The 26,845-nt window shown below is 46.1% G+C and overlaps 1 protein-coding gene across 1 annotated transcript in view; it reads left to right on the plus strand.

The window, feature by feature from the left end:
* The window catches only part of LOC144797757 (IgGFc-binding protein-like), a 283,418-nt gene that overhangs the window by 111,484 nt on the left and 145,089 nt on the right, over nt 1-26,845 (plus strand). The window contains exons 25-46 of the mRNA XM_078668518.1: nt 2,297-2,493; nt 3,606-3,747; nt 3,841-4,082; nt 4,188-4,336; nt 4,437-4,565; nt 4,727-4,865; nt 6,463-6,601; nt 7,058-7,254; nt 9,899-10,040; nt 10,134-10,375; nt 11,347-11,495; nt 11,593-11,721; nt 12,788-12,926; nt 14,540-14,681; nt 15,420-15,616; nt 16,426-16,567; nt 16,705-16,946; nt 20,795-20,943; nt 22,357-22,485; nt 23,217-23,355; nt 26,282-26,417; nt 26,616-26,812. Coding sequence (XP_078524644.1) covers nt 2,297-2,493; nt 3,606-3,747; nt 3,841-4,082; nt 4,188-4,336; nt 4,437-4,565; nt 4,727-4,865; nt 6,463-6,601; nt 7,058-7,254; nt 9,899-10,040; nt 10,134-10,375; nt 11,347-11,495; nt 11,593-11,721; nt 12,788-12,926; nt 14,540-14,681; nt 15,420-15,616; nt 16,426-16,567; nt 16,705-16,946; nt 20,795-20,943; nt 22,357-22,485; nt 23,217-23,355; nt 26,282-26,417; nt 26,616-26,812 — 3,608 coding nt within the window. The remainder of the gene's footprint in view (nt 1-2,296; nt 2,494-3,605; nt 3,748-3,840; nt 4,083-4,187; nt 4,337-4,436; nt 4,566-4,726; nt 4,866-6,462; nt 6,602-7,057; nt 7,255-9,898; nt 10,041-10,133; nt 10,376-11,346; nt 11,496-11,592; nt 11,722-12,787; nt 12,927-14,539; nt 14,682-15,419; nt 15,617-16,425; nt 16,568-16,704; nt 16,947-20,794; nt 20,944-22,356; nt 22,486-23,216; nt 23,356-26,281; nt 26,418-26,615; nt 26,813-26,845) is intronic.

The raw sequence follows: 26,845 nt of genomic DNA on the forward strand, positions 1-26,845 counted from the left end.
GGGAGCCAGTGCAGGTCTCTCAGGAGTCCGGAGATGTGGCTGCGGCGGGGGATGTCCAGGATGAGACGTGCTGAGGTGTTCTGGATCCGCTGGAGTCTCTTCTGGAGTTTGGCGGTGGTTCCGGCGTAGAGGGAGTTGCCGTAGTCTAGCCGGCTGGTGACGAGGGCCTGGGTGACCATCTTCCTGGTCTCGGAGGGGATCCATCGGAAGATCTTACGTAGCATGTGCAGGATGTTGAAGCACGACGAGGAGACGGCGTTGACTTGTCTGGTCATGGAGAGGGAGGAGTCCAGGATGAAGCCCAGGTTGCGTGCGTGGTCTGTTGGTTTGGGTGCGCTGCCCAGGGCGGGGGGCCACCAGGAGTCGTCCCAGGCGGAGGGTGAGGATCCTAGGATGAGGACTTCCGTCTTGTCTGAGTTCAGTTTCAGGCGGCTGTTCGACATCCATTTGGCCACGTCTGTCATCCCTTCGTGCAGGTTGGCTCTGGCGGTGGTGGGGTCATTGGTGAGGGAGAGGATCAGCTGGGTGTCGTCGGCGTAGGAGATGATGTTGAGGTTGTGCTGGCGTGCGATGGCTGCGAGGGGGCTCATGTAGACGTTGAAGAGTGTTGGGCTGAGCGAGGAGCCTTGAGGGACGCCGCAGATGACTTCGGTGGCCTCCGATCTGAACGGGGGGAGGCGGACTCTCTGTGTCCTTCCGGCGAGGAAGGAGATGATCCACTCCAGTGCCTTCTCCTGGATTCCGACGTTGCTGAGGCGCTGTACTAGGGTACGGTGGCAGACGGTGTCGAAGGCCGTGGAGAGGTCCAGGAGGATGAGGGCCGCTGTTTCTCCGTTGTCGAGCAGGGCTCGGATGTCATCGGTAGCTGCGATCAGGGCGGTCTCGGTGCTGTGGTTGGCCCGGAAGCCCGACTGCGAGAGGTCGAGGGAGCCGTTCGTCTCGAGGAAGGCGGCCAGTTGCTTGTTGACGGTCTTCTCGATGACTTTAGCCGGAAACGGGAGCAGCGAGATGGGGCGGTAGTTCTTGAGGTCGGTGGGGTCGGCTGATGGTTTCTTGAGTAGAGCGCTGAGTTCGGCGTGCTTCCAGCTCTCCGGGAAGGTGGCGGTGTCGAAGGAGGTGTTGATGATGTCCCGCAGGTGGGGTGCGATGACAGTGTCGGCCTTGTTGAAGACGTGGTGAGGGCAGGGGTCTGTCGGAGATCCGGAGTGGATTGAGTTCATCGTGCGGATGGTGTCTTCGGTGCTGATCGGAGTCCAGGCACGGAGGGTGGTGGTGGGGGGCGGTGGTTCGGTCGTGGCGTGCGTCGGTTGAGTGCTGAAGCTGTTGTGGATGTCCGCGATCTTGTTGTGGAAGTAGGAGGCGAGGGAGTTGCAGAGGTCTTGCGAAGGGGTGATGTCGTTGTTTCCGGCGTTGGGGTTGGAGAGCTCTTTCACGATGTTGAAGAGTTCCTTGCTGTTGTGTGCGTTGTTGTCCAGTCGTTCCTTGAATGCGGTTTTCTTGGTGGCGTGGTTCAGTTGGTGGTGTTTTCGGGTGGCGAGCTTGAGGGCAGTCATGTTGTCCGGTGTTGGGTCTCTGCGCCAGGTTTTCTCGAGTGCTCTGCAGTTCTTCTTGGAGCTCTTGAGTTCGTCGTTAAACCATGGGGCTTTCTTGCTGCCGGGTCTGCTCGGTGGGGTCTTCAGAGGGGCGAGGTCGTCTGCGCAGTCGCTGATCCATTTCGTGAGGTTGGTGGCCGCTTGGCTGGGGTTCGTTGTGCTGGTGGGAGGCTTCTTGCTCAGGGAAGACGCGAGCTGGTCGGCTGTGATCTTGTTCCAGCTTCTGCGGGAAACCTGTTGTTGGTGATGGTGGAGCGTGGTCCTTTTGAAGTTGAAGTGGACGCAGCTGTGGTCCGTCCAGTGGAGTCCCGTGGCGTGGCTGAAGGCGATGTCCTTGCTGGATGAGAAGACGGGGTCGAGTATGTGTCCGGCGTAGTGGGTGGGGGTGTTGACCAGCTGCTTGAGTCCGAGGTTGGCGAGGTTGTCCAGCAGGGTAGTGGTGTTGCGGTCGTTGTTGTATATGAGAATAACAGGAAAATCATCTGATTCAGAGATGGCTCGTGTCTTTTCAGTACATTTAACAACATAAGTGGGACCAAACAGCATCTAATGTGTGATTTCTTGATCCAGTGGGAACAGATGTATGACTTACTGGGACTGTCTTGCCTGCAGTAGTTGTGTGAGATGGCCTGTACTCTCATACAAGTATTGGCAGAAATGGCAGTAACATTGCATAACCAGTGGAATATCCTCTATTTCCACAGCCATTCCCTGTCCTCCCAACAGCCACTACGAGCCGTGCGCCTCCGCGTGCCCCGCCACGTGCCTGGACCCGCGGCCTGGGCCCTGTGACCGCCCTTGCGTGGAGGGCTGCCAATGTGACGCGGGCTTTGTGCAGAGCGGGACGCAGTGCGTGAGCAAGAAAGACTGCGGGTGTACCTACAACGGAGAATATTACCAGGTATGTCGTTCGACTACGCACACAGGAGGTGGACCGCGTACGCATTGACTCAATATTATAAAAGGGATTGTTTTTTGAGTTTTCATTCTCACTCAAAGTCAAGATAATTGCAGATAAAGTTTCTGCCTAACAAGAAAGTGTTGGCTGATCTGTGCATCCAGTGTGTTGTAGTCCGTGGCATCTTTACCCTAACCCAGCCCTTGCATCGGCAAGTGTTGAAGAACTGAGAAGCCAATGGAACTGACCAAGCTAGAGCCCTCCTTCTGTGCCTCACCTGACTTAGCAGCAGGTGAACAGAGTTAGAAAATAGAAAGTTATTGCAACTGAAAATTAATTACAACTTTTTTCCACAGCCAATTAGCATGGATGGCGCGTGCCCCTGTAGTATATTGTTGTATTTTTACATGAAGAGGAACATCTGTTCATTTCTTATATGCTCCTTTCAATAAAACTTTTAAACCTAAAAACACTGTTCAATCCATCTCCTGATCTGCACTTTCCTGTGACTTGGTTCTGGAGCTTGTTTGAAAGCTTTGCTTTGAAAAGCTTCACCTAACAGATGGACCAAACCGTTAACTGCTGTGTTTATCCTGAAATTACCACTTTTTAATTTTTGTATTCTTTTTCCAGACCTTTTTATGATATTTCTGTCAATTGAAGTTTTTTAGTAGAAAAATTAAAAACAATACTTAATGAATATAATTTCCAGCCTTTAAGACAAAATAACATATTTTAAAAGGGGTGTAGACCATCAATAAGTACCATGCTGAAATTCTCTTGGAGGTCTTGGGTAAATCACAGCCAGCTGACAGGCACGCCTTATTTATTATCTGAAATCCAACCAAGAAATCTAAACAGTTTAACCCCACTGGGTAAAATCAAAAACATCAGAGGTGCATAACCAACCACACGATTCTCCTTCTATTGACGTAAGATACACCTAGGAGGAGTACTTCTGCGAATCTTCAGTCTCTGTACTATTTCTCGATGTTGGGGACTAACCACTTTTCTGAGAATGCTCAGATTTAGATCTATGCAACAATAGTAGAAGTTAAGTCCTTGCCCTGTTTTTACTCCTGTTTTGATTCTTCTGCATCCTTTCTGATTCCTAGCCTGGTGAGATCATCTTCTCTGATGCCTGCAAGGAGGTGTGCCAATGTCTTGCCAACAACAACACAAAGTGCACCGATAACAGCTGCGCCCCAGACGAGTACTGCTCCAACCACACCGGGGTTCAGGGCTGCTTCCCCAAAGGTAAGTGGTGCACCGTTTGAAGTCATTCTGCTTTTTTTCATGTTAAGCTTGGTATCTTCTGCTACTTGATACCAATGACCCTTTACTTTCTAGACTCAGCCACTTGTGTGATCACTGGGGACCCACATTACACCACCTTTGACAAGAGGAAGTACGATTTCCATGGTAACTGCACCTACGTCCTTACTCGCCCTTGTAACTCCAGCCGGACCCCCTTCGCTGTGTACGCCTCAAACGAGTACCGGTGGAATACACACACTGTGTCGTACATCAAGGCCGTCTATGTGGAGGTGTATGGAGTTGTGGTGTCGCTACTGAAAGGCAACACTGTACAGGTAATATGCCATGTAGCAACTCGTTATATTGTCCCTCTGCCATTTCTGGCTTTGCCAGAGAGGGAGTCATAGGAGAGAAACCCATTTTATGTGTCTTTCCACCAGGTGGATGGTGCTACGGTGACCATCCCCATCAATCCAGCAGCTGGGCTGTCAGTCTCCACCTCTGGCAAGTACATGGTGGTTAAAACAGATTTCGGCCTGGTCGTGCGGTACGATTGCAACCACTACGCAGATGTGAAAGTGACAAGCGAGTGAGTATCACTTATCAAGAGCATAGTACCAAAAGGGGAGTGATTTCCTGCCGAAGAGGTGGTAGAGGAAGCTAAACCTATTGGCTATTTATCTTTGCAGTTATGAAGGTGAGCTGTGTGGCTTATGTGGGGACTACGACAGAGTCCCCGGCAATGACTTCAAGACCCCAGAGGGGAAGCCGGTTGCTGGAGTCAATGACTTTGGAAACAGCTGGAACGTTGACCCGAGGTAAGTGACTGTTCTCTGATAGTCAGAGGTGTTCTTTTTTCACGGGTGCATGGTTGCGGCATCCTTTGGTTACACCGTATCCGCACATACAGCATCTTGTCTCACTCTAATCTTCTTTCATGGCTCCATGACTGATCCATCCTCTCTGTTTTTCTCTCCAGGTGTAACTCGTCCAGCTCCACTGTGGTTCCAGATTGCACAGAGGAAGAGCAAGAATCCTATGAGAGCCCCAAGTACTGTGGGATCATGACGGACCCTCACGGGCCCTTTGCTCCATGCCACAACAAGATTAACCCAAATGTGAGTGTTGGTGCACAATCTGGCCAGTACAGTAAACTCTGCCCAGTAATATGGAGTAGCAGGCTGTGGAAATAGCTCTAGATGAGTGGGAGGTCGTTTCATATTACAGTAAGGAAAAGGAGACATTATATTAGGAAAAAGAGTAATAGAAGATACATTTATACGCTGATTGGATGCAAAGTGTTGGCTCAAGAGAACTAATAATGGAGTGTAAATTGAATGGAGATCAGTGATATGCACCGATGTACCAGTGCAGTAAAATGAGTAAGATAAATGGATTGTGTGAGTTTGGATGGGCCATCTTCGGTCAGGAATCCAACATAAGCTTGGGGGGGTCAAGTCCATGCTAGATTTTTAATGTATCCATGTCAAATAAGTCTGCATTGAGCACCTTTAAATTGATCATATTTTCATAGTCTGTGGTCATCCTGAAACTTTGGTACAGAACAGGCCCTCCTAGACCTTCACAGACATACCTGTCTTAAGTGAATAAATAAATAATTGTATGCATGTTAGGGGTAAGGAGTTAAGAACGTTGATAAGTGGGTATGTGACACTGTTGTAGGGTGGATTGATTGATGTATGGCGCCGCGGCCAGGGCGACTGACTCCGGAATCTGGGGATCATGGTTCGATCCCCGGTGCCGGCGGCAGATTAGCCCAGCACCATGTGACTCTGGGCAATAGCTTGCTTAATCTTCCCGACGGCCTCCAGCGCCCAGAGACCCTTACGGGTGATTGTTCGAGCTTTACAAATGTGGATTATTATTATTATTATTATTATTACTATTATTATTATTATTATTATTATTATTATTATTATTATTATTATTATTATGTGTGGATGGCTGTAGGTGGATAAGTAATTGGCTGTACGTAGCAGCTAGTGAGTGGACAAACAGAAGTCTAAGTGGGAGGTTCATGGCAATAGCTATTTTAATGGTCGAGTGAGTGGTTAGAAAGCTGCATGACTTTCAAATTAATTAGGTGTCTAAAGTTCCAGATGAATGTATTGATAGGTTTAGGCTACGGCTAATGAAAAGTTGAGCTCATTGACGGATGGTTCGATGAATGTTTGCGTATGTTGACTGATAATTTGATAGAAAGCTTAGGCTGTATGAACGGGTTAGTAAAGTATTGAGAAACTGATGAATGGTTAGTTGGTTGTGTGCGTGGATTGGTCAATAAAAGATTGAATGCAGATGGTTGGATGACTTGATGAAGGATTGACTGATTGAAGGTTGAAGGTGAGTGGATGTATGGATTGATGAGGGCTTGACTGAGTAATAGGTTGAAGGTGAGTGGATGTATGGCTTTATGAAGGATTGAGTGAGTGAAAGGTTGATGGTGAGTGTACCCATCGTTTGATGAGGGATTGATTGAGTAAATGAGTATGTACTATGTTGAGTGGGTGGGTAAGGTAGTCATCAAGTTGGCTGGTTAGAGACGTTGGGCCACCTTTGGAGTCTGGCAGAGCGTGAGCCCTTCTGTAAGTCTTCAAGGATCGATCCACAACCTCACGATTCCACCACTTTGCTTAGACGATTGAGCGGTGGAATTGTACGCGTACATGTAAATGTATCATTTCAATCTTTCAGACCTTCTTCAAAGACTGCGTGTACGACTTGTGTGAACTGGGTCCCCAGCGGGCACTGTGCGAGGCACTGGAGTCTTACGCCAATGAATGCCAAGAGAGGAACATCACCCTAGGACCCTGGAGGAACAAGACTGACTGCCGTAAGAGCAAACCATTTACTGCCTTTCTAGGGTCTTGCACCAGATTCACAGCAGGTCCATGGCTCTTCCTGATGGGAATAAACCAATGATCTCTTACGTAACGGTCTAGTGGCACAAGTCACTTGTGGGATGAAGTGGTCATTTTCTGTAGAGTGATATATTCTGTGTTGTGCACCGGGAAGTAAGTTGCTTCTGGGGAGGGAGAGAAATGGAGAAAGCAAGTGAGTGGTGAGGGAGGAGAAAGTGGGAGAAGATACTTATGTACATTGGTGAGTTTGTCACATCAATGCCGAATGTTAAATATAAAGATCTGGGTAAATGGTCTTATACGTAAATATTTTCTAGCAGCACCATCACCTACTAGAGACATTGCAAAGCACTCTGTGGATTGTGTACATCAGGTGCAAACTCATTGTGTGGTTCCTAATTTCCTCCTTTTCCTCTATCCCATTCCAGCCTTAACATGTCCTCCAAATAGCCACTACGAGCCTTGCGCATCAGCCTGTCCAGCCTCCTGCCTGGATCTTCGGCCAGGGCCCTGTGACCGCCCTTGCGTGGAGGGCTGCCAGTGTAATGCAGGCTTTGTGCAGAGTGGAACGCAATGCATTAGCAAGAAGGACTGCGGCTGTACTTTCAATGGACATTATTACCAGGTATCTATGGTGTCTTTACCCCCCTCTTCTCACTTCTCCATCACAAAAATATTCTTCATGGCAACTTCATGCAGATCCATCAAGTGGGTGCCAGAAAAAAGGTTGTCCCAAAAGTGCCTTCCCTGAACGTCCAAAGGATTCTTTGGTCTTTGATGTAGAACAAACAGTTAAATGGAGTTGCATTAAAATTTGATACTCCGGAAAATACCTTTGCTAGGTTTGGTGTAAATCTATTCAGTAGTTTTGAAGACATTAGTGTGTAAAATGATTTTGTTCTGGACATGGCGAGAATACATTTCAGAGGTACCTGGACTGTTCATCTTTCAATCTCACTCTGGTTGGAGTAGGCTAATGCATCCACTTCAGGAATCTGTATTTCTCCTTCTAGTCAGATGTTCGATTCCCATAGTCCACTCTGCCTTTTACCCCCAGCAGGGGTGGATCACAGATCCCGGTCTCCTGCCCAGTCGTTCACCTAACCTGCAATGGATTGCCAATCCCCGCAGGGCGCAGCCTTTGGCCTGAAGGCCATATGCTACCGGGGTTGGCCGTGAATAGGAGTTTATGTGCAAAGAATAGTTGGATGGATTATATGTTCAAAAAACCAGAAATTCACAGAAAACTCTAAAGTTAAATTGAAGTTATCATTAGCTTTTGTTAGAAAACTATATTGTACATTTTAAAACCTACAAAATCCACTGAAAAAATGTAGTTATTCTGCAGTCATGGTTACAAAATCAATCCTAAAAACTACTGAAATTTACCAGTTATGGTTGGGTGAACTAACCATAACTCATGCCATCACCGTGCATTCCTTATGACCTTACATATAACATTACTGATAATATCTTAAATTACACCATTGATGACATCACTGGGGCCATCATCTATGATTGGGCTGTTGACATTCGACTGTGAACCTTATAAAATGTAAAAAGTTAAAAAGAAAAAATGGGGCCTACAGCCGTTTGTGGCAGGGTTGACCGTCAGTGGAGGTATGGGTAGGGTCTGGCTTATTGCCGGTCCTTGCACAGCCAAAGGCAGTGGGGCGTTGACTGCAGACAGATGGTTGGGTGTAGGGCATGACGATATGCCTGGCGGTGTGCCCAACCCCTTCTAGCAGGCCCTGAACCGGATGTATGACGTTATAACGCATACTATTACTCCGCAGACCATTACAACGCGACTTTTACTCCGCATACCGTTACAACGCATAGCGCCTTGGGGCGCTGGATAGTGGTAAGTATAATTTACTATTCTAACTCCAGTCCCCGTGGACCCTAGGGAAGGTGTTGGATAGTAAATTATACTTATTCCCTATCCTAGAGCGCCCCCCAGCGCAATGCGTTGTAATGGTATGCGGAGTAAAAGTCGCGTTGTAATGGTAGTGCGGAGTAAAAGATCCGTTGTAACGGGTGTATACCCCTGAACCCAACCTGCCTTGGCACCGAACCCCTGCTGAAATTGGACTTCAGCTTTGGACAGTGTGAGATGACTGCTGGGCTCAACCCTGCTACGGCTGGCCTAAGGCCTCTCTTTTTGGGGGGACTGCGGTTCTGAAGCAATGACCACTAACCTCGAACAGTGAGACATGGGTTCGTTGGGTTCGCTCTCGTTTTGCAGCACTCGTGCAGCACTCGAGCATGAAGCTTGTTCTGTCCAAAGATCCTTTTTGAAATACCTTGATAGCTTCTTACCATAACACTTAGAATGGCATGATTTGTCAACAGTACTGAGATGGGTACCATGGACCCTGGGCACCATTTTAGGTGTGAGGTTTTGCAAATCCCAGAAAGGATCTGCGGACACCGCAGCAACTTTTAATTTGTATTCTTTTCAATTTAAATCATGGAACAACTTTTAGGGTATGGTTGTCAGACTGCATTCTTATGTTGCCTTTGAAAGGTGTATCGCAGGATGCGTTGACCGTGCCTAAGATCCTGAAATGGCAGCCGCCAGAGAATTGTTTCTCTTGCGGCTGATAATCAGAGCACTCGGATCCATGGTTCCATCTTTGGAATCGCGGCTTCAAAAGGGATGACAGGAGAAATGGATACCTCGTCCAATCAGATTGCTTTATTGTCCTAAATTTTGGTTTTGGGATATCTGCATATTGGATCCTCAAATACTTCACATATAAAATGTGCAAGCTACTCAAAAGCATTAAAGCCTGCTTGGCAACTTAATTAGACGCTTCTATCTTTAAAACTACTGAATGGACTTGCACCAGCCCAACGAACGTTTTTGCAATAGAGTTTGATTTTCCTTCCAAGTTTGGTGTAAAGCCTTTCAGTGGTTTCAGTGTTTACCCCACCCATAACTTCTCCTGCACAGATTTATGCATAACAATTTGCATGCCAGACCTTCGCTGACTACACCACGTAATCAACAAATTTGGTAGAGATCCGTCCACGGGATCAAAATATGTCTTCTCCATAGAAATGTGGCTGAACCGTAGTTACACAGTCCCGACTGCTATTAGAACCCTTGTTGAGTGTTGGGAGGGCCCATGACTCGCGAGAGGCATAAAGGTGTACAAGGGTGAGAATTCTCGGCTCACTCCACAGACAACGGCATTCTTTCCCTCCCAAAGTTTAGGTTGCTCGTTGTAATCCTCTTGTTCTGTGTCTCTTCTCATCCCTAGCCTGGTGAAGTCATCTTTTCTGATGGCTGTAAGGAGATGTGCCAGTGTCTTGCCAACAACAACACCAAGTGCACCAACATCTCCTGCGCTCCGGACGAGTACTGCTCCAACCACACCGGGGTTCAAGGCTGCTTCCCCAAAGGTAGGGGATGAGTGTTCTGAAGAACTTAAGTTGCTGTCACATCAGTCTATGTTTCTTTCAGCTTATCGATACCAATGACCGCTTCGTCTACAGATTCGTCCACTTGTGTCGTCACTGGTGACCCGCATTATACGACCTTTGACAAGAGGAAGTACGACTTCCACGGCAACTGCACCTACGTCCTGGCCCAGCCGTGCAATTCCAGCCAGACCCCGTTCGCTGTGTATGCCTCCAACGAGTACCGGTGGAACACGCACACTGTAGCGTACATCAAGGCCATCTATGTGGATGTGTATGGAGTGGTGGTGTCTCTACTGAAGGATAAACTTGTCCAGGTAAAGCACTGATCCGCGTGTAGTCGGCTTTCAGATGTGTAATCCTTACTACGTATGCAGCTGGTTTGTATTATAAAATTCTTATGAATCTACAGTATTGAGCACAATTGAGTAGGTCAACATGCACTCAATGTCACAGCTTGCTTAGCACTCAAAAGAGGGCTCTTACAATTAATACATGCAGAATAGTTAATGATGGAGCTTTTTAGAAAGAGGGTGCTGAGTTTTAAGAATTCTAGGGCCATATGAATAAAACTTTGTTTTACGATTCTCAAATAGCGATTTTTAGAGAAACGCTATTTGAGAATCGCAAAACGCTATGTATGTAGGATATGCAAATAATTTTGCGAATCCTACCTATTTCTTTAATTGCAAATTGCAATTCACAATTCACAATTAAGGAATACCTCCACATTCATTCCTATAGGAATGAATGGGAAGACATTCTCAATTTGCGATTCTCAATTAGAGAATCGCAAATTGAGAATGCAATTTCAAGGGTGCCAGGGTGTCAAAAGGACACCCTGTTGCACCTCTGAAATGTACATGTGTGCACATGTGGCACACATACATGCCCTAAGGGCATGCATGTGCGCCACATGGCACTCTGAAAAATGCAAAAAAGTTGAAGTTGGTGGTAATTTGAGATTCCTTAAGGCCAAATTGCACTTTTTCTGTGCTTCTTGCATTGCTTTTAAGGAGTAGCCATTTGCGATTCCTTAAATGCAATTGCAAAATAAGGAATCGCAAACTTTGCGATTCCTTATTTTGTGAGGCAGTTTTGCTTTCATACATACCACAGAGCCCAATTGCGATCGCTAATGCCGAAATTCTCTCGGCGTTTGCGATCGCAATTTGGAACGATACATATGGCCCCTATTCTCCATAATACAATACAAGTCCTCTTGGGCGAGAACAATGAATCTGGCCAATGTATAGAGAGAAACTCACTTGGTTTGGATTCATTTCAGGTGAACGGGGCGAACGTTACCCTCCCAAACAGCCCAGTGGCCGGCGTCTCCATCTCCTTTTCTGGAAAATACGTTGTTGTACAGACCAACTTTGGCCTGGTCGTGCGGTACGATGGGAACCACTACGCAGATTTAAAAGTAACAAGCGAGTGAGTAATCGAGAACTGTATCCAAAATACAAGGATGATGAATTGAAGCAAAAACATTGAATCAGTACCTGGATTTATTTATCTCTTCTTCCTACAGCTACCAGAATGAGATGTGTGGTTTATGCGGCGACTACGACGGAGCTCCCGGTAACGACTTCAAGACCCCGGACAGAGAGCTAGTGACGGGGGTCAATGACTTTGGAAACAGCTGGAACGTTGATCCCAAGTAAGACCTTTAGAAGTCTGCCATGGGGGTGGGATGTCTCAACAGGTTGGCTGATGTGAAAGAAAGTACTTGTTTGTTGGTCTGAGTCCTGCTGGGGGAAGTTATATGAGTCATTGTCATGGGATAGTTGTTGAGTGTTCTAAAAGAAATGGTGGACACAACCAAGTTCTGTACAGTTTGCTACTAAGACGTTGTGTTTTTATTGTCTTTCTTCTTTGTGGGTAGGTAATAAGGCCTTCATGATTGGTTGGGAACTGTGCATTCTCACGCTTAGGGTTCCATCATGTCAAAGGCCTTCAACGCAACGGCTGTGCAGTGTGAGCGAGTAGAATGCAGAGTTGTATGACACTACATTGACCCACAATGGTATTGCATCCAGTATATCCCCTGCACTTCATCGTCAAACTATGTATCCACTTCCACTTATCTGGACTTCCCTTGGGATGTAGTGGTTAGGCCAATATATTTTTGTATATATGTAGTGGATGTGCCATCACGGGCATGCAATATAACGTGAGTAGGCATAGTGCATTTTTACTGCCTCTGATGTGCTTGATCTCTGAGTACTAAATCTATATAAAAATATAAAGTTTTTTTCTACACTTTATTTAATTCACACAGTAGACAGACAACAAAAGCTTGTAGATACAAACTACAATATATCACATGTACAATAATGCATATTAGTATGACCGTGGAATTGTACAGTTTTTATGTAGAGTGAAACACTGGGTGTTAGCCTTTTTCTAAGTTTTTATAGTTTTTGCTGGTTAAGTTCACTGGGACAAGACTAGGTTTCGTGATTTGCAGAGGAAGAAGCGTTTTGGTTAAGTGTGCAAACACGAGCTAGAAGCCAGCTATCCTGTTCCACAGCTGGTCGTCTACCCTGTAGGCCACCTTCCATCATATGTCCTCATTGATGCAAAGGTTATGGAGGTTCTTCTGCCATGTCTCACAAATGTTAATTTTAGCCAACTTTTTGGTTATTTTTTCCATGTCACATGGTTAATCCCACTCACTCTCCTTTCTTTCTCTTTCTGCACCTTGTTCTCCACTTCTCCCCAAGATGTAATGGAACAGGCTCCACCGTGGTCCCAGAATGCACAGAGGAAGAACAAGAGTCCTATGAGGGGCCGGCCTACTGTGGCATCCTGCTGAATCCCCATGGCCCGTTTGCACCCTGTCATACCAAGATCAACCCAAACGTGAGTGCAGCTCATTACTTCTACAGCAGTCAGCTTGGAGATGTTCCTGGTCTGCAGGATTGAGAGTGAGCAGTGAGATTGGCAGGATCACTAAGTCCTAGAAAGAGAGCTAAGCGTGTCCAAAGACATGGCATAGGCAAGAGGAGAACTGGGAAAAGTATAAAGCCATGAAACTGTGCAGAAGGATAAAGTCCTAGACCTGGGCAGAAGAGTTAGAATACAGGTTGAGGCTGTGTGGATTGCAATGAATATGGCGAGTGGACATGCTCCATGCTCTTGGCACGCACTTGCTCCCCAGCTAGTTTTGACTCAATATATGCATACCTATAATTATATACGCATACATACATTGGGCCCATTAACGTGCAGACAAAGGCTCTGCCAGAGGTGATTGCCTGCAAAGAATCTAGAGATTGAGGGGCCAACTGATTTCTGGTTGGGTTGACCCGTAGATGGACCGAAGGATGGAGTGAGGTGCAAATAGGGGTCAGACGAATGGAAGATGGACTGATAGGTTGTTGGGTGGTTGGAGAGAGGTTTGATAGGTCTGCCAAGGTCAGATGGAAAGACTGATGTCAGGGTATGGGGTTAAGAGGATGGAATGATGGAAGTCAAAAAGAAAGAGGAATTATAAGTTATGAGTGGTGCATGGATGCAGAGAGGCAGGCACACTGATGAAAAAGGCAAAGATGCTTGGATGCACCGAAGGGTGGACAGAAATGCTGATGCAAGACTGGGTGGATAAGTTATGGCTGGGTCAAAATGCAGGCTGATGGATGGAAAGAAGGTCAGATCAGCAGATGAATAAAGACTGCTTGGGTCAGTGCATGGATGGATGGAAGCCCATATATATGGATGGGTAAAACCTGAGTAGATAGAGTAAAGGTAGATTGTATGGGCATGGGCCAGTGCATAGAATGGAGGCAGACCTATGGACGGAAGGTCAGTTTGACCAACTGACGGAAGTATGCATGGGAAGGTGGAAGGACAGGTGGACAGAAGGATAAATCACTTTGGGAAAGCCACAAGATGGATGAAAGGGTTTGAGGACTATAACTCAATCTAGAAAGGAATGGAAGGATTGATGCGTGAGACAGATTGAACTGAAGGATATAAGAATGGAAGGATAGAAGACACCTTTCTCTGTTGAATGTTTAAGCAGGTTCATTGATGGACAGATGAAGGTCATATAGAAGTAGTATTGTGGAAATTAACCATATCTCCATATGGTGGGTTAATGTCCAAATATATACAATCCATACAAACCAGGAATGTTCATAGAGGTCTGCAATACCTAATTTGCTACAGGAATGTATCTGAAATAACAACTACTCTCTGTCCATCATGGAAAGAGGGGAAAACCTATATTGCCATTTCTAATACCAGGAACAAAGACTTACATGGATTCTAAGGCTGCTAAGGGTCTAAGGAAGAGGTGAGAGCTCTGCTCTGAAGACACCACGGATCAGCCGGTCCACAGTGCATCTTACAGGCTGCTCTTAAACCTTCAGCATCCGCATCTGACCTGTTAGTTTGACAGCAGCAGGACATAATGACTAGACTCAGCGATGCATGGGTCATTGAAATAAGAGCTCTTTCTTTACATCCCACAGACCTTCTTCCAAGACTGCGTGTACGACCTGTGCGAGCTGGGTCCAGGTCAGCGACCGCTGTGCGAGGCGCTGGAGTCCTACGTCAACGAGTGCCAGGAGAGGAACGTCACTCTGCGACCCTGGAGGAACGAGACTTTTTGTCGTAAGCTATCTCACTACCTTGCTCTCTTCTACCTCTTGAAATTCAATCCCTAATGGTTTGCTCCTCTATTGGACCTGAAGAAGTGTCTACTGGGCTCTGAAAGCTAATTTATTGTACCATGGCAGGATTGTATTTTCATTATTTTCAATGACTAGCCTTCAACCCTGGACTGTTTGGATAGTCCTAGATGGGTACTCTACAGAGTTACTATAACGCGTGTACTCAGTCTTAACACTGTACTGTTTTTATTTTAGATTTTAAGTCAAGATAGCCAATATACTTATTATTATTAATTTTTTCTTTCTGTTGTACACATTGACTTGCAGCCGTAGATACCAGGGTAGATGCGTGCTGAGATAGGTACCTTCTTGATCGTCAAGTGAGGGTTAGTGTGGGTCCACTAACATCAGGCCGGCTTCCATCTCACATATGGAAGAACAAATTGTGGGGAGGTTAGTTAATAGTAAGGATACTAGTAGCGGTTAATTATTCACGATACAGCACGTGTCTTACACAGCTGGTAGGTGTTTCTCAGTCACTACATCTCTCAGTTGCAAACCTTAACCAGGAATTTGTTTAAAAAGTCAAAGATGCTTGGATGCACAGAAAAGATTCTCATTTTCTCAAGAGTACATAGTAAAGCGCTTGCAGTTGAAACTGTGCACAACTTCAATATGGCTGACCAGGCAAATGTCAACTGATAAACCCAAGTTGAACATTCTTCTTCTCTTCCCCCAGCACTGGTTTGTCCACCCAATAGCCACTATGATCCATGTGGTTCCGCCTGTCCAGCCACCTGCTGGGATCCCCGCCCTGGGTCCTGTGACCGCCCGTGCGTGGAAGGATGCCACTGCAACGCCGGATTTGTGCACAACGGGGAGCAGTGTGTTAAGGAGAAGGATTGCCGATGCACCTACAACGGCCAGCAGTACAAGGTACTGTCAGCACTTCTCTGTGTGTCCCCCAAGAGCTTCCATACTCTATCTGGTACCTACCCTTAGGCTTTAACATGCTCTACCAACACCTGAAGCAGTCAACTATAACTCCATCTATGACTGGCTGTAAGACAACCTGTAAACCTGAGGCCCCTGTGACTCCATCGATGACTGGCTGTAAGACAACCTGTAAACCCGAGGCCCCTATGACTCCATCTATGACTGGCTGTAAAACAACCTGTAAACCCGAGGCCCCTATGACTCCATCTATGACTGGCTGTAAGACATCCTGTAAACCCAAGGCCCCTATGACTCCATCTATTATTTGCTGTAAGACAACCTGTAAACCTGAGGCACTCAAATGAGGTCTAAAGAGCCTGTCTTCTTTATGGGGAACATTGTGCCAAGTGGAAACTAAGCTTCCTGAATCAGAAAAAGGATCATTGTGATCTGTATTCCACCAACTCTTTTAATCTGTGTTGTGAAATAGAAATCCATGGAAACAGTGCTCGGCCACCTCCAAATATGACTGTATTCCATCTAAATCTCTGCCAAGCCACTGACCCGCCCAACCCATGTGAATCTTTCTAAAATGGGATCTAAAATATGAATCTGTATTTGAAATATGTTAATACTTGGAACTAGGAATCTCTGAAACCCTTCGTAGACTCATGATACCCCTAGATTTCTGTTGTCGATGGGGACCGAATAGCATGTACCATTTAGATGTTATTTTTCCAGCCTCCACATAGATAATGGCATGGTTGCATCTTTAGTTTTCATGTTTATCTGTATCTTTTGACTCCTAGCCAGGTGAGGTCATCTTTTCGGACAACTGTAAGGAGAAGTGCCAATGCCTTGCAAACTATACCATCAAATGCAGCGACACCAGCTGTGCCCCAGACGAGTACTGTTCGAACCACACTGGCACGCAAGGATGCTTCCCCAAAGGTAAGGGGTGCTTCACCATCAGGCCTTCATCTTCCTTAATCCTCCTTAATCTTCCTTCATCCTCCTTAATCTTCCTTTATGTCCTTCTTAGTTCTCTCCTCCTGAGTGAAATCATTGACCCGCTTCTTCATCTGCAGATTCCTCCACTTGCGTCGTCTCCGGTGACCCCCATTACTCTACCTTTGACAAGAGAAAGTACGACTTCCATGGCAACTGCACCTACGTCCTGGCCAAGCCCTGCAACTCCAGCCTGAACCCCTTCGCAGTGTACGGTTCCAACGAGTACCGGTGGAACACGTTGTCCGTAGCGTACATCAAGGCGGTCTACGTGGAGGTGTACGGAGTGCTCGTGGCTCTACTGAAGAATAAGATTGTCCAGGTAGGATATAGAGAAAAAGAAAGGATGTTTATTTGGCCAGGTGGCACCTTGCAAACCAAGAAGTAGATCTCTGGAGAGTGGTAGGCTTCTGAGTGACAGAAGGCAAATGATGGCTGTTCTAAGTTATCTGCCCCAATGTTTCTCTTCCAGTTCCTGCCTCTTTAGCCTGAAATATTAATTTCTTAGTGGGTGCTAATAACATTACAGCTCTTTACCTGTGACCACAACTGGTCATTTAATAGCCTTGGTCATATGTCCAGGCTTAATTGGAGCCTTTTTTCTGCTAGTTTTATTTGTTTAATAAAAAACAGTCTTTTCATACAATTCTTTAAACTGTGAGTTCCCAGGTGTTTGAACCATCAAGAGGGAAGGTGGCAGGTACCTTTCTGTCTATTATTCCTGACTGCAGACCCTGGGCAGTGTATGAACAAGATGCCAGACCTGCCCATGCTGACAGTAGTTTGTCCAGATGCCAGCACTCCTTTTGGGAGTGAATGGCAAGGTTCATTTATCTTACACAAAGGCCTGTTGATATTTGGAATTGAGACCTGTAAAGAGTCCAGGCAGCCCGCAAGCTCTTGGGGGCTTTCGGCTGCTCAGATTGTGATTTCTTGTTGTTTTTGGAAATACCTAGCACAGCCTGGAGGATGCTTCAGTGTTGTTTGAAAATAAAAAGTGGGATTGGGATATACATCTGATGAATGGTTGCTGGAACTCGGGATCTCAGCTGAGGCGCAGGCAGAAAACTTGCCTTTTGGGTGGCCTGTATGGCTTATGGTTGGTTGATAAGACAACAAGTTGATTAGGCAGACGTGCGCATCTGTGGCGGGCTGCATGGACAAGCCATTGGGTCTTGAATGACGTTCATTTGTTGGGAGCCAACTGAGGGATATCAGTGCAGGAGTGATGTGAACTGAGGGCGTAGGGCTTAGGGCGTGAGTGGCACATAGTTCTGGACTCTGGCCGTACTCTTGGCAGGAAGCCTCCCAGTACTAGCACCTTGGATGATCCTTTGAGGACTGAAAAAGCAGGGACCAGATTCCTCGAAGGACCTGTACATTTAAGATGGAGGAGAAGCTTTGCCCCTTGGTCCCAGGGAAGTGACATCAAGACAGGTCAATTGCTTTTTCTGCAGACTAGTAATTTAGATGTATGCCTCCAAACCTGTAGCGCTGTAGCTTTGCCAGGGCTTTATGCTTCGAGAGGCAGCTCCTAGGAAGACCCCGCGGGCAGATGACAGACAAGAATATAGACATCAGCTCACACGCTGTCTACAGTGGCATCTGTAGCTCAGGGAAAGGCATTTCTATCAGTTCTTTGCACCATATGATGCTGGTGGGAGAGAGAAGAATTAATTTCTTCTTGCAGTGGGTAACACTGCCCTTCTGGCTGTGGGATCCTACCGATAGCGAGTGAAAAGTAGACAGCTTTTCTATTCCAAACTTCTTCTTCCTCTGGTGAACTCAAGGGAAGCAGCACACGGAGATGAGGTCTTAGTGTAGACTTCGCAGATGATCTTAAGCGGGCGGTAAAGAGTCTCCATGAACAAGATGAACTAGGGAGCTTCTCTCCAGACACATCTAGTCCCAAGGACAGGTTAGGTAAGTTCTGACTGTTTCTGGATGCCGCTCATTCAACAGGTACATGAAATAAGAAACTCCTGGATTCACTTAGGAGTTTTGTTTTTCAGCTCACCAAGGTTGACACTCTTCAAATGTTCCAGGTTATTTTGCGGCGCCTTCCATCTCTTTGATAGAACCTGGTCACCTTTTCATTGCGATCCCAGTGGTCCATCGCTTTCTGAATATTTCTGTTGCCTGTGGTAGTGGATCCAAGGACGTTCCTTCAACCAAACAGATCATTTCAAGATAGAAGGTCTCATATGTCATGAGATTCTATGGGGACGCTGGAGGAATGTATGTGAAGGAATAATCACAAACTCTTCAAGTTGTAGACCCTGCAATCCTCCATTCCTGAGCAGGGAAGGGTTTGCAGGAGATTTGCAAAGCAGCCAGTGGGTCTTCTCGCCATAATTTACAAAATGTTATTGCTGTGACCTGGATGCAAAGGCTGAAACCTTGCATGGAAGATAAGTGAGTCCACACATTTGTGATGTTATGTTGTGTTATTTATTAAGCACACTTTCAACAAAAGTTTTTGGCACTCAGAATGAAGAAGCCAACATTGACAATGGCTGACAATGAAATGAGAATTACTGGGAGTAAAGCCAAGTCTGTAGCAATGTCCTGAATTTGATCAGGCTTAGTTCAAACTTCAGATGGACGGAGAAGGGATTCTTGAGCCTGGCTACAGCCTGAGGGAAAACCCAGACCCCCATTTGAACAGCTCTGATCGTAGAGACAGAAACTTGACTCGCGGAGCAGATTGCAAGGGTGTGCAGGGAGAATATTGTGTAGCCTGACTCCTTTTTACTGATCTGTGTCCCCCTCTCCCCACATTAAAACTAGTTACAGAAGTTTTCAAAGAGGAGGGATCTTTGGAGGTAACATTAGGCGTTAGAAGAAAGAGTGACCTCCCTCCTGTAACATTGGTTCTGATGGATCTTGTGTTCCTTATGAATATTCCTCACCCCCCCCCCCCATCCTCCACACTCATTCTTTTGACTTCTTTCACCTACTGAGCTTCGAGCTTTGGCAACTCATTGAATTAGACATGGCTGTGTCGTTCATGCACTCTGATGCGTTATGCCTGGTGGCATCGTGCGGTGCCAGTGTGTGACACCTCGGACAATACGGGCTTCACTCCAGACTGCGACAGAGCGTAAAGAAGGAATCTGAGAACAGAGCCTGTGCCTTGGATTGCTTCAAAGGTTACAGTTCTGCAGAGCACTTTGTAGACCCAATGTGGCTGAAGGAAGTACATTTTTAATTTCTGCCATTCTCAAGCTTTTTGAGGTTGTTGTTGGCATCATGGATCTAGGCAGATTAGTGAACATCTGAATTTTTGAACGTCTTGTTCTTTTTCCCTTTTCTCAGATTCCCCAAAATAATGAAGTTGAGTCCAATATTTTTCTCTTTATTGCATTGTTACATAAAGGTTGAAGGGTAAGAATTTGGACTCAATGCAACACTGGTTCAACTTAAATCTTTAAAGTTTTCAGGCAAATTCTCAGCAGCACGGATTCATGTTGCATATGTTTATGATTCTGAATGCATGAGATATATGTAGTGCTACCCTAGCTGTAAAAAAATGCAGCACTGAACAATGGTGTGAATAGAGAGGGGGAGCACAGAAGAGGAGAATTAAGCAGGACAAAGGGATTGCCAGCGTGAGGTCATCACATATAAAGTACACATATGGATGACCATCCAGGGAGTTGAGCCAGGAGGGTGGGCGGAATTTGCATAATCGTGTTATGCAAATCTCCGCGAAACGGTAAAAAATCGCCACGAACACGCAGAAATTCCGCAAACACGCAGAATTGCTTGTTCGCAATGCTTTTTTCCTCTTCTCAATCGCTGTTTGCGTGCTCGGGGGAACATCTCGCGAACACGCATTTTGAGAACGCAAACAAGCAAAAAATTTTGCGAAATCGCGGAACGCAGAATTTTGGGCAATTTCGTGTTCTACACGTAACGCGAAATTACCCAAATTCCGCAAATTCCGCGAGCGGAACGGAATTCACCGCCCAGGCCTAAGCTTGAGTCATGGTTAACAGACCATTGTACACCATCGCCCCATTTGTTGGCGCTAATGCTTTGCGCATGACATCAAATGGGTGAACGCCTGATCATTTCTAGAGTGAAATAGCTCTTTTTTTAAAATTTCTGACCGTTTCGCAAACAAGTATATTTGTATAAATAATTCTGATTTTGCTATGTTTTCAGGTGGACAGAGTCACTGTGAACATCCCCATCAATCCTGCTCCCGGCCTGTCCGTGTCCTCCTCTGGGAAGTACATGGTGGTGAAGACAGATTTTGGCCTCGTCGTGCGCTATGATGGCAACCACTACGCAGACGTGAAAGTGACCAGCGAGTGAGTGTGCAAAGACTTTTTTTTATAGGTCACAGATTCCCAGCAGCACTCCAGCCTGCCCACTCCCACAAAGCTTTTTGGAGTAGGCCCTGCCACTACTAAGAAGAGATTTCCTGAGTTCCAAAGTGTGCCCACCAACAGCAGTCTGCTCAAAGGATCAGGTGAAATGTTTAGACCCGACACACATCCGAGACCAATGGAAACATTGTCTCTCTCCCCTCCCCCTGCCCCAATAGTCCTTTAGTTTTGTGTAGGCAAAGCCTGAGAGGATGTCCTTTCAATCCATTTAACAGAAACCTCAGTTCCAATAGTGTCAGCCTGACCCTCAGCACATGACTCTTTCCTATACTCCCATCTTTGCTAATACTTTAGTTTCCTTTTAATTTCTGAAAAAGTGTTCAGCACTTGACTTCATGGTTTGGTCCAGTTTCAATACCCGATGATGCTGTGACCTTCATGGTCAAGACTAGACCAAGAACTGTTGACGCAGAAATCAGAGGGACTCTGTCTTTACAATTTCCATTTCAAGTTGCTGTTTCTAAGAAACTTAGGCCCTTATTTACTCAAATTTGTCCGAAGCTCACATAATTTAATGCAATTTACCACCTGGAAATTAACTCTATTCTTTGCGATACTCTGTCACACTTGTGTCCACACAAAACTAGTAACTGGAGGTGATGGTCAGTGTGTTACAAGTGATTTGGAAGGTCTTTGGAGATGTTCTCTTGCCACAAAACTAGTAACTGGGGGTGATGGTCAGTGTGTTACAAGAGATCTGGAAGGTCTTTGGAGATGTTCTCTTGCCACAAATTAGCTGTAGCATCTTTGAGAGTATTACAGTATTCCCGCTTGTGGTCCCACACCCTGGACTCTGCTGAGAGAACCCTGCTTATGATCAGTGTTTTCCTCTAGTTAACACAGGGATCAGTGTAACAGCATCCTTTGTCTGTGCCCTGCCCTGTAACCAGTTAATCTGAGGGTTTCTCAGATCTGATGCTAATTTGCAGAGGGGGCAGCAGAAGGAAGTGAAGGGATAACATGATGGGGCCACATCAGTTAATTATCAGTCTCAGCTTCTTCATTATTGAGTTAGTGGGATCACACCTATTAAATGTATTTCTGTTGGAAAATTGGGCCTCACCAATGATCTGCAGGTAGTTTTGAACTAATGCATTGTGGGAGCTGCAGTCCTAATTGGCTTCCTTTGAAACGATTGGTCTAGAGTACCAGATTGTAAAGGGCGGTAAAAGAAATGCCTAGGACTGGGCGCATGGGTCCTTGCTGGCTTGGATCCCACAGTTCAACCTACTCAACAACCCAGTGTTGGCCACTACAAACTCGCTTGTAATTGACTGTGTGAACTCAGAATGGCCTGTTGACCTCACCTCAATGACTTGGCTCTTCTTTTTGCAGCTATCAGAGTGAGTTGTGTGGCTTATGTGGTGATTACGATGGATTCCCCGGTAATGACTTCATGACCCAAGATCGGGAGCTGGTAACCGGGGTCAACGATTTTGGGAATAGCTGGAACGTCGACCCAAGGTGAGTGATCTCCCAGGCCTTCTCGTGTGTGGTTTATCTTTATGTTCTTGTGTCAGTGTGGGGGAAATTCTGCTTGCAGTGTACAACCAGTGCAATTGATTGTTTTATTGGTGGGTGAAATAGTGATTGCACCTGGCTTGTTTTATGTAACCAGTAAAACTTCCTTTGTGTGTTAGGCTGGTCATTGACATGTCAGTGGCCCAAACCTGATGCATCTCACCTGGATACACTACATGCTTTCTTTTAAAGCTTTGGCCGGAATGTCCACAAAGGTGGAGCTTGTTGTGAAGGGCGCAGAGTTTGCTGCTTGGGGTTGATCGTGGGACGAAGCGGCAAATGACGATCACTCCATGAGTGTTACTGTTAGAAGTGGGTGGGACCCACTCATTTTCTTGTTGAGCCTGCGGTGCAGTCCAGCCATCAAAAGGAGAGGACGCTGCATCACCTGGAGGAGATCACTACTGCAGCCCTTGTCCGCTAGAAGACTTAAGATCAACTAGCGAGGCAGTCTAGGACAGACCTCACTTGAAACAGCATTTTACAGCCTCTCCATCCTGACCAGGAAGAGTACATGTCATCACCTGTAGAAATTGAGGATGACAAAACTGGGTGAACTAGGAAGCCACTATACAAAATATCATGTTCAGATTTCTAGCCCACTTCTTCTGATCTCTGTGGCTCTCCAGACCTTCTCTCACTCTTTCTCCCACTCGGTCTCTCGTTACTTCCAGTTGTAACTCAAGCAGCTCTGTGGTGGTTCCAGAGTGCACAGAGGAAGAGCGGGAGTCATACGAGGGCCCGGCCTACTGCGGAATCCTCACTGACCCTCAGGGTCCCTTCGAAGCTTGCCACAACAAGATCAGCCCAAACGTGAGTACCTTCGTTGAATCCTGTAGGTGATGGCTGTGACATTAAGTGTCAGCAGTTCTGAAGAGCATCCTCCTTACTTAACGTGTGTTTGCATGCATGTGTGTGTATGCACTACAACATCCTGACAGTCTCCCTATTAATCTACCAGGTAATTGACACCCCCAGTCTCACTTGTACAAATGTTTCATGGACTGTCTATATTGCAGCTTTCAGAGGGAATCTACGGCACAAACTGACAATATGGGGGATCGTTGCAACATTATTAAGGCTATAGAGTTATTGCATTATTACGGTGAACAGCCTTTACGACGCGGCTGTTACACCGCCGTGCCGTTACAACGCGGTCTTTTCAAAGCAAGGCGTTACCACGACTTGCGCTGGAGGGCGCTGCAGGACAAGGAATTTTTTAATTTACTATCCAACACCTTCCCTACTGTACGTAGGCTGGTGTTGGAATAGTAAATAAAAAAATTCCTAAGTCCGCACCCCCTCCAATGCAAGTCGTGGTAACGACTTGTGTTGAAAAAACCACGTTGTAACGGCACGCGTTGTAAAAGTACGCGTCGTAATGCCGTACATCCCATTGTTACCCTTGGAGGGGAGCAAGATAGACCAGGGCTTTCCCTAATGAGGTTGGACAACTTATGGCAGTTATGGTACCCGGTGCTGCTCCATCTGAAGTAAACACTGTGTTCCAAGCACTAGTTGCCCGCCTCTAACGACCAGCTGCTCATTGGTCATACATTGGAGACATTAAACAAAATCGAGAGGCAACAAATCAAAGTGTATACAAAGAACGTTTGTACAAGAAACAACGAAAGCAAGCCTTGTATGTCCTTTTGTTTGTGTTTGTCCTTTATTTGTGTTCTTCTTCAGAATAAACAATTGCAGCCAACGAGTTTCGCCTTCTGACAGGCTTCCTCAGGTTAGTTTTAGATAAAAGGCATTATAAGCCAATCTGGGCAAACGGTGTCGCAAAGGATAACCAATCATCTGGCGTACCATAGTTAGAAATAAGTTTGTATATGTCGTAGCTTTAAAATTAAATACCCTATGATGAGGCTGAGATCGAGTGTTCAAAGTCTTAGGGTCAGTCATCCAAGCCGTATTCGGCACAAAAGTCACGTCCACCAAATCGGTTTCTCAGCATTCAGTATTGTGGCGATACTGAATGCTGAGAAACCTGTTTATTGATTTTCAAGCTACGACGTATCTATTAGAAATACATAAGAACTTTTCTGTAGGCATAATTAAAGAAAACTGATGCATTTTGACCAATTTATACGTGTGGAATTTTAATTTCTTGTACAAGTTTACAACCAACAGCTCAGCACATAGACAAACTCTTGCCCTTAGTTATAGCTCTCTATAGAAATCTGCTTTAGCTGAATTCTTATTTCTGAACTGGAAAGATGGGTGAAGACTGCCGGATGAGCTAGACAGACACATGCAAACTAACCCTGGGCGCAGGACTATGCTACGCTCACGTATTTTGAGTAGTTTGCGCAACTACACGCTACGCGAATTGCACGTAGCACAGTGCAAAAACGCGTAGAGTAGCGGGCATTTTTTGCTTGCTCGTGGTCCTCAACATCAAGTTGGCGACCGCGAGCGAGCAAAATGACATCCTGGAGAGACTTTTTCCTTGTTCGCGATCAGCAACATCAAGTTGCGAGAGGTCGCGTATGCTCGACCTCTCACCTCTCACGACCTCTCACCACTCACAATGAGAAACTACCAGTCCACGTTGAGAAAACTGCCTCACAAGTACAAATCTACTTGAGCGGCAGAAAACGACCCCTTGCACTGTGCAAGATGCCATTTGCAATGATTGCACAGTGCGGACAAGCATCCGTCACATTGTGAACAACATTTTTCCTACGCAGTTCGCGTAACTACGCGTAGCTTGCATAGTGCGAAGTGCACTTCGCGTAGCTACGTGTAACGCGACTACGTAAACTACTCCCAGGGTTAAATTGCAAACAAACATGGCTGCTTTTGGAGTCTGTGTTAAAGGCAGTGCCATTAAAGTAGCTGCTCTTGTCCTTTCTGGGGCATGTAGTTGCTTAGTTCTGGGCCTGGCCCAGTGCGCGAGCTCGGATGATTTATATCTGTACACCGTGAGGTTCTATGCCTGGCCAGGATTCTAAAACCTCAGGAACAAACACGTCAGGGTTCGAGCAATGCTTTCCGCACTTGCTGCATGATATCAGTTATTGTTCAAATTATATTCTGTCCCCTAGTGTCCCTAACTCTGAAATGGAAGTTTTATCTATAGTACTCCATCCCAGTATACATTATAACTTCTAATATATGTTTTTTGAACTGCATGGTGAACCCTGTCCTCTGGATTTAGGCATTACTTTCACTGTACAGGCTGAGGCGAGAGTAGTTCCCTTAACTATATCACCAGAAAATTGGAGTGGGCATGCTAAGGGCATGCTAAAGGCTTTGTTTGCAGCAGAAAGTGAATTTCTGGTTCAATCCCAAAAAACAAGTTAAAGTGTTCTATTAAGTGCTGCCTAGGATCAGGTCACCTTCCCCTTTTTGACTAAAAATTTTATATGAAGATGCAGACGCCAACCTTCACCGAACAGAGAATAGAATATTACATTAACTTTCAATATTTAGCAAACATTATTAGTCACATTTATTTTTCTTGTTGTGGGCGGGTGAAGGGGGTTCAAGTTGTTTTTTCCAGAAAGTGTTTTTTTTTTCCTAAAAACATAGAATGAAGATTGGAATAAAGTGTTTTTGGAAAGTGTAGGATGCAGCTTCTAATGCTAATGAACCATCAGCTCTCCACGTGTGGCTACAAAAGCCATCACGTCAGGAGGAGATGTCAGTGCTCCTTGAACCCTCTCATAGGACAGCAGCTAGCACTAGGACACCATGAAGAGCTAATGTCTTGTTCTGCTCCCTATAGAACTTCTTCAAAGACTGCGTGTATGACCTGTGTGAGGTGGGACCAAGTCTGCTGTGTGAGGCGCTGGAGTCCTACGTGAACGAGTGCCAGGACAGGAACGTCACCCTACGCCCGTGGAGGAACGACACCTTCTGCCGTACGTCACCTCTGCCGCCTTGTCTAGATAATGAATGAATGAGTGGATGACAAAAAAAGATGGCTCAGCACTGTAAATCAACTTGCACCTGAGCACATCTGTCCTTAAAAGAGGGCACACAATTGTTTGATAAAATTTCATTTAGCTCTAATCAGGGATCTTTTAGTTCACCCTTTCCCATGTTTTCCCATTCAACAGCCATTCCCTGCCCTCCGAATAGTCACTACGAGCCATGCGCGTCTGCCTGCCCGGCCACCTGCTTGGACCCAAAGCCCGGGCCCTGTGACCGCCCATGCATTGAAGGATGCCAGTGTGATGCCGGCTTCGTGCAGAGCGGAGAGCAGTGTATCCTGAAGAAGGACTGCGGCTGTACCTACAATGGGCAGTATTACCAGGTATTGTCGGCTCACCTAACTTAGGTGGATCAG

The sequence above is a fragment of the Lissotriton helveticus genome, chromosome 12, assembly GCF_964261635.1.
Source record: "Lissotriton helveticus chromosome 12, aLisHel1.1, whole genome shotgun sequence".
In the NCBI taxonomy this organism is placed as follows: domain Eukaryota; kingdom Metazoa; phylum Chordata; class Amphibia; order Caudata; family Salamandridae; genus Lissotriton; species Lissotriton helveticus.